Source organism: Ceratina calcarata, unplaced genomic scaffold (assembly GCF_001652005.2).
Source record: "Ceratina calcarata isolate Rehan_Ccalc_2016 unplaced genomic scaffold, ASM165200v1 scaffold127.2, whole genome shotgun sequence".
NCBI lineage: Eukaryota > Metazoa > Arthropoda > Insecta > Hymenoptera > Apidae > Ceratina > Ceratina calcarata.
Window position 1 is genome coordinate 965,668 of NW_017133727.1, and position 8,344 is coordinate 974,011.

The 8,344-nt window shown below is 41.3% G+C and overlaps 1 protein-coding gene across 1 annotated transcript; it reads right to left on the minus strand.

Annotated features, from left to right (window-relative positions):
* Np (serine protease notopleural) lies at positions 1–7,133 on the minus strand. Its single transcript, XM_026816950.1, has 10 exons — positions 7,115–7,133; positions 6,731–7,050; positions 5,061–6,429; positions 3,797–3,943; positions 3,569–3,712; positions 2,855–2,931; positions 2,342–2,442; positions 1,855–2,126; positions 1,624–1,778; positions 1–1,267 (listed from the first exon to the last, which is right to left on the minus strand). Exons 1-10 carry the CDS (start codon positions 7,131–7,133, stop codon positions 1,103–1,105), a joined length of 2,769 nt encoding a protein of 922 aa, XP_026672751.1. The 3' UTR covers positions 1–1,102.
* Positions 7,134–8,344: the final 1,211 nt, after the last annotated feature.

Sequence of the window (8,344 nt, forward strand, 5' to 3'; positions counted from 1 at the left end):
TTCTGTACAATTTTAGACACGTTAACTTTTCAGTCGCTGAGATTCTTCTTTATTAATATAAAATCGAACGATCTGCATAATTTCGGTTCAATCGGTTATAACACATTTTCATGAATACAACTGCGCTTTCTGAAAGCTCCAGGAAGCTCTGCAAACTCTGCAAGTTCCGTGCAACGTTCTTATCGTCAATCGATCTGAACAACTTTGCTTATGAAATTGGAATATCCAAATAATAAAAAGACCGAGGGTTTTCATGCAAGATTTCAACATTAAAGAATTCTTGTAAATACAATCTTTTAGACCTTTTGTCTCAATGACCCGATTCATTTAATTTGTCGAAGTTTTAAATATCACAACGCAATTCGAGTCCATCGAAGAGCATCGACGATATCGAGATAACATGTTAGAAGATATAATCGTTATTTGGCATTCGTGGCAGAGACACCCCATGCTGAACATCTTATATTATACCAACGCTGATCCGTTGATTCATTCTCCGATCGGAAGCCGTGACGTCGGTCGCCTGTAGACAATTTTATGTACACACATAGATTTCGGGACTACGTAACCGCACGTGTACGATAAGCCCGCTGATACAATCGTCGGAAAGTCCACCACGCGCGTTTAATAAGTCGCGTAACGTTTCATAAATAAATCGTACATTGCGTAGTAAGTACTAAACGTTAATCTCATATTGGATATCGCGTTCAATTTTCCTAAAGAAAACCGTTGCGTGAATACGCATTGGACAGGTCTTTAAAAAGTCACTCAGTGTCCAGTTTTCTATTAGATCGAATACCATATTCGATTTTCCTAAAGAACACCGTGTCATGAATATGCATACGTCTTTAAAACTTAATCACTCAGTGTCCAGTTTTCTGTTAGATCGGATATCGAGTTCTACCCTCATTAAGAAGACTGTGTATGCACGTAGATGCGACCTCTCTGAAAGATCACGTCTGGTTCCCCTTAAGGAAATCATTGCACATTCGCATAAAATTATGTACACGAATTTGGTCATCGAATCGCGATTCTCCGTCGCGTTTCACCAAATGTATTTGTCCCGTGAATGATCAGATCATCCGTCGAATCGAATTTCTGCTTAGAATTGAAGAATTTGATTGATCCATTCACGAAACTCGGAGATGCGAGTATAAACGCCTGGCTGGTTCGGTACCGCGCAGCCGATGCCCCAACTGATCACCCCGGCCAAGATCCATCGTTTGTCGCGCGCTCTCTGGATCACCATCGGTCCTCCACTGTCGCCCTGCAAATAGACCAATCGATGTGTCACCCCTTTGATCCTTTAAAAGGGAAATGAATAATGAGGAAAAAGACGTGAGAGAATAAACGGAGCATTCAATGTATTTTTATCGATCTCGTAAAAGATAGAGAAACCTTTAGAGGAGTTTCTCTCAGGAGAAAAAAAAAAAAACTTTTCCATTAAGTTTCTTGCAATCGCCTCGTTCCCATTTGGGCGCTGGTCTATTCTCGAATATAAAGAGAAACGAAATAACAAAGTACAATCGTGTCAATTTGAATGAGACATGATCTTCCTTTTTTTTAATATAATTAGAATTTGGTTTTAAATAACTAAATAAGTAAATAATTAAATTGACCTACCTCGCAAGAATCGAAACCACCGTTCTTCCACCCAGCGCAGATAAAGATGTGCGGTATATGTTCGATGTACCCGGCGTTTCTGTACATGCCTTCGCACATCGTATTATTAATCACAGGCACAGCCACTTCTTGAAGGGTAGACGGTAGCGGTCCCTCTAGCAATTCAATTTCAACCGTTATTTCTATGATATTAAAGTTAATGTTATTTCATTCGATTGGAAAATTGTATACCGTCGTAGAGTCGACCCCAGCCAGTGACGAACGCGGTGCGACCGACGTAAGTCTCGTCGTCGTCCGGCAGACAGATGGGCAGGACGTTCGGTTGGAAGGGTAACAGAGGCTCGTAGAACCTCAACAGTGCCAAATCGTACTCGAAGGTCCTAGGATCGAATTGTGGGTGGCTAGCTACGATTTGGACTCTTCGCTCCTGGTAACCGTATGGTTCGTCCTCGTTCGCGAGATCGTGCTCGCCGATCCTCAGCAATAAATCGCTTGGTGGCACGCTGTGAATTATTACATTTACAGTTTATTCATTTATTCATCTGCAATTTATTTATTTAAAATTCTGTGTAACTAAAATTGAAGTCCACGATTAGACAGATAAAATTTATTCATCTTCTAAAGTTTACTTTATTCGTAGAATTAATTAATTAGCGAGCAAGCGTAATGAAGGGAAACTGTATTGATTGAAAACCAGATAGATAAACATGATACTAACTTTTCGACGCAATGCGCTGCGGTGATGGCCCAATTCTCATTGAGCAAAGCTGCTCCGCACTTGTGTAGATACGTCGACGTCCTCCATTGCCGTAACGAGATCTGGAAAGAAAACATTCATCTTGTTTAACGAAGAACGATCCATCGCTTCGCAATTCTGTGTACCAATTATGAAACTAGGCTCCGGAAAACAAGGAAAGAATTACGTGTAAAAGCTGATGTATCAAGTGACGTCTAATACGATAAAACGAAAACAAACTGTGGAGTGTATATTATTTATAATTCAATGTGAAATGGAAAATAAAATTATATCTTTTTTAAAAAGAAACATCTATCATATCTCGTATCAAGAATTCAGGCTTAATTATGGGATTATGGATAAAAAGTAAAATGAGGAAAGTATGTTAAAATGATTATATCAACGTGAATTCGTATTGTCCATTGGAATTATTTTAATGTAAATAGAAAAGGAATGAATAAATTTTTAATGGGTTCAACGAAGACCTCTGCTCACCTGCCAAGGCCACTTGCCGAACGAACTGCGATTACCACCAACGATTCGCGATTCTGGAAAGAGCCTTCTTCCGCACACTGCAAGAACAAGCATCGTGGTATTTAATCCCTTCAACAAATTCTCAAATTTCATAGAGACAGCCATGTTGGAGAACACGCTGCTGCAATCACCACGAACGCTTCTGAGGCAGTGAATCTTTTCCTTATGCGATTACAAATGCTATTATTTTCATTTAACACATGAAAATGAAGTCACTTTTTTCCTTATGCGATTACAAATACTATTATTTTCGTTTAACACATGAAAATGAAAATCGTTCGCGGCTGGATCAGTTTATAGACGAAACTCGATTACCTCATCACTGCATACGATTCGTTTTGCTAATTGTACATGTAAATTTGTACCTCTTAATATTTCTTATTACTTCCGCAATCGTACACACTGTAGAATCTGCATTTGCATATGCAAAATCAGATTCAATAAGCATTCAGATTTCTCTATTATCGACAGCTTCAAATAATCTCCACGATTATCTAATCATCATCGATGAATCAATCTTTTTTCATAATGCAATTCTCTGACATAAAAATGTACGAAGACTGATTTTGATCAAAATCGAAATGAAATGAGTATTGTTCAATCAATTGGATTTAATGAATAAATATTCTCTCCTCAATTTTTGTCTAAATTCTAAATTTATTTTAATAATCTCACCTTGTTTGTAATCCGACATATTGAGAGTCTCCATCGGTACCGGAAGCTCGGTGTCTATAGTTACACTAGCAATACTCGACAAGGTAGTTAAAGTAACAGGCCTTTTCGTCACATGTTCCGTGCTAGTTTCAATAATCGGTTTAGCTAGAAAATCATCAATTTCTATTAAAGAAGAGTTCTAGTTTCACGAGAGGTAAAGAAATGTATGAACGAGGAAGTGAGCCATACCGAAGGTCGATGCCTGCGACGTAGTTTCTACAGAAATTTTATCTGTCGTTTCTTCCACCGTTTGCGGTGGTTTTTTGGTACTAGGTGACTGGATCATGATCCAACCATCTGGCGTAGTTATGGGTGTCCAATCGCTTTCGGTTTGATCTACGAAACGATCCAAGAAATTACTGTGGGGTATACTAAATTCCAAAGTATATACATTTTTTTTAAGGATTAAAGAAACAGCAGAAGTCTGAGAGAATGATATAAAAAGCGGAATAATCGACGGGGACAATGTTCGCAGAAATTAGAGCAGAGTGCAGTTATTGGGAAATAATTCGACTGGTTTGAATTACAACGGGTCGGTGCCGAGAGGAGAGGGAGCGGATGCTGTTCACGAACCATTCGGGAGAAAAGATTACGGTGGACGGTTTAAACCGTTACATCGTTCTGGCGCAACAGAATTTCATCTCCTATCGATACCTACGGCGAGCTCGACCTTTGATTCTTTAATGAAACACCCGTTCCCCCGACACGATTTACTCGTATCACAAAAGCGATTATTTTTAATACGATACATGAAGACTCTTGCATATTGCAACGAGTAGAGATGCTCAAGCAGATACAGAAACACATTTTGCAATCATAATTATAATCCTAGGTTCTTAACATTTTTCAAACGTAATTCTGATACGTCATTTATTCGCGGGGTATCATTAATCGGTGACGTAACACCCAGGGAATTCGACGAGTTTATTAAAACCGAACAGTAGGGAGATTCGCGTGTAATCAATCAAACTGTCACGGTTCTCTCGATATGCTGGTTAATGCAGGAGGCGTGAATTCTCACCGAGACGATTTCCCATTGTCGACGACTGCGTCAACGTCACACAATAGATACATATTCGTGCTCTTCGATTTCACCACGAGTATACAAGCATTGTACGAAAACTTTTCGCCGCTACTCGATTGCAGAATCTTTTAATTGCAATTCACCAAACGCGTTCCATTTAACGCGATGCATAATTTTCATGCAACATAAAATATTTATGATAGCAGTTTGAAAGTCGCGTTTTAGACAAACTGAATCGTATTGTTCATTCAGCATTTCTGAAGATTCAATCTTTTCATAATTTCATAAAATCCGTAATTTAATTACTTTCTTTTACCTTTTCACAAGTGTTCGAATACTTCTGCAAACTACTAGTTAGCCCGATACCGTTACGAATCGAACGCATATTTCAAGTTATTGGTTTGAGGCGAGCGTTAACTGTTAACTCACCTAGTTGCGTGGTCGATGAAATCTCCGGGGTCCTGGTGGTGGTATCGTCCGAGCTCGATGTCCATGTAACGAGACCAGGCGCGTAAGTCGTCTGCGAAATCTCCTCGGTTTGATTAAGAATCGGGGGTTTAGTCGAAGAAGACGATCCGATCGTAGACGTGTCGACGGATGGAACAGACACAAAGCTCGTTTCCGTCACGGTAGTGCCGATCGTTGGGGGTGTCGTCGGTTTGGTGAACGGCTTCACGGGCCTCGTCGACTCCGTTGGCAGTTTCGTAACAACAGTGGAAGCATTGGTCGAAACTACCGTTTTTTCTGTGGTCGCCGCGAGTTCAGGTTTGGGTACCGTTTTTGGAGTCGTCGTGCTGATCTTCGTCGGTTTGGGCCTCGAAGCTGTCGTCGAAGGCCTCGGGGTCGTAGTTCGAATTGTGGTCGGCTTCAACTTGTGAGTAGGTTTCGTAGTCGTCGTCGTGAGCTTCTGTGTCGGCACGGTTTCAGAAGTTAAAGGTTTCGTTCCTGTCGAAAGGGAAACGCTTTCGGTGCTCGTAGCAATTGTTGGGCGGTCCTTGAGAGTCACGAGTGGTCTCGGTGTCGTCGTCGTCGTCGTCGTCGTCGTCGTCGTTGTCGTCGTCGTGCTAAAAGTGGAACTAACAGGTAGCTTCGTCGTAGGCTTCTTAGTAGGTTTTTCGACAATTGGTTTCTTCGTAGTGGTCGGCCTCTTTGTGCCACTGGTCGTCGGTCTCTTGGTACTGGTAACAGGTCTTCTGGTAGTAGCTTGCGTCGAGGGTCTGCCAGTCGTCGTGTTTCTCGGTGGAAATCTCGTGATCGGTACGACTCTCTGAGTAGTCGTAATTACGGTTTTCGAGGTAGTGGAGTCGATCGTGCTGGATTGAAGAGGTTTAAGCGTGGTTGTCTCCGTAGGCCTTTGTATTGTGGTTGGGTGAATTGGCTTCTGCGACGACGACGATGACGACTGCGTCGGTTTTTGAGTCGTCGATGAATGAATCGGCTTTTTGCTAATCGGTTTGGTTGTTTGGGCGACGGTGGCCGTCGTTTTTGTCACGGTTTCGAGTGTCGTTGGCCTCGGAGCGATCGACGAGGTCAACGTCGAAGGTTTGCTCGTGGTCGCAATTTCCATGAGCGTGCTCGATGGTTTTTGCGACGACTGAGTCGTGATAGTCGTGATTCTTGTCGGGGTTTTTGTGCTCGACTCTTCTTTCGACGAGTTCTGGACGGTTTGGAAGGTCGACAATCGAACCGGTTGCGTGGTCGTTTCTATGGTCGTCGATGGCTTCTTCGTCACGAATTTTGACGTTTCCTTCACGGTCGTCGTTGACACCCGCGTACTCGGCGTCGTGTAGCCTGTCGTCTCCTGAGAATTTGTAACAAAGGAAGAGTTAGAAATTTCATAATTTCAATTTTAACTGTTACTACGAAGACGAGCCAGAGGTCAAAGTTCAAACGCAATTAACGTACCAAGAATTTAATTTTCGGTAAAGCATTACCGAAGTACAATTTAGTTAAAAGATAGGATGAAATTGACTTCGTTAACTGGTTAAGAATGAAAATTCATTACGAGTTGCACGATTATTTTTAACAATTTTACATACTTTTTTAACATCGTTAAAACAAATATATGCACATTTATTAATACACGAACGAGAAAGTGCACTTGCCTCGGTGGAGTACGTCACGGGTTTCTTCTCGCTGATCGGCTTCGGCCTTGAAAAGTACTCAGGTATATCGTTGCTGTCGATGGGCCCATGGGTCGTGAACGGCCTCGCCGGGGGTCCATCATCGATGCTGTTGTCCTGGGGAAAAATCTCGGGCTCCTCGTCTATCTTACAACAGCTACCGAAGTAGAAGCGGTCGATGCAGGTGCCGAGGTGCGTTCCGTTCGCCTTCGCGCACGTGAAAGCGAACATGCACACGCCAGTCTCGCCGGTCCGCCGCGACACGCAGGGCAGGTGCCTGATATTCCTCCCGGTGCCTGCGAATAATCGCATTCAATCTTTTAAAAATAACAATAATAATAATAAAAGTAAACTTCCAACCTCGAAATGCAGCGATCATTCCACCTTTCGTGATTACTTATCGTGGAACTGGATCAAATTTTTCGACGCGATGACGAACGAGATTATTCGTATCTGATGCTCTATAGCCGTGCTCACGTTCTACATTCGTACCTTAATATTTCAAGCAGGTGTCGTCATCGTTTCTAATTCCTCTTAATCGGCCTACTGTGTGCAGCCACGGTTCTGTCACAGTTAATGAACGACGGAGCACCGTAATCGATTAATAATCGCGTCAAAAGAAGCTGCAAATCTCTCGACCGAGCCGCATTGCCTCCACTATCTAATTGCATCCGTTATTCTGAACTTGTTTAGCAGTAATAAAATATCAGCGATTAAATACTATAGAATCAGTATCAAGAAATGAATGTCAGACTGCAGAATGAAATTTTATGTACATTTTTTTTCTTTTTCCCACCCCTTTTTATTTTTAATATAAGCTGTATTTTGTTGTATTTATTTATTTAATGGGCGTTTACTCGTGAATAAACTATTATTAGTATTATTATTATTAAATTCATCTTGAAAATTCATAAATCATGAAATGCATAAAATGAATCAAGTATTTATTGTAGTTTATTTCCGGAGGGTAAGATTGAAATTCTCCGATATACAGACTCAATGTTATTTTCACTATTAACTCTTATAAATTAGGAAAATAATGTTACGTGAAGTTTGTAACACGGTGAACGGGTATTGGATGATCTTGAATCGATTGGACGGCAATGATGCATGCTAATTGTGGTGGTAGTACGTAATGTAGCGGGCGTTATCGAGGAACGAATTGATGTCAGCCAAGGCGAAGCATCTCGGTACCGTTACGTTTCGATGTATGAGCTACTTGCCCGACCCAAAAGTGGGTCACAGTCATAGCCTAATGTAACAGCCCGTTTACCTTTAAGACACCTCGCGATCTCGGCTCGGTCTCGTTATTCCTTCTATCTAACGAAATTCTCGCGCGCATTCCAATCTTCTTTCACGCCCAGATTAAATCTATACCTCGAGTTATCGCGCAATGGAATTCTGAACGTTCACATTGAATTTTACCATCTCTCTTTTCTGTTATTTTATTATACACCCTGAATCCTATATGAACTATCATATGCAATTACTTTTACTTCAGTAATTTTATCAATGCCGTGTATGAATCATACAATGCGATTAAAAATAGTACATTGTGTACCTAGGGCGCAAAATAGGGCATTCTAGCAC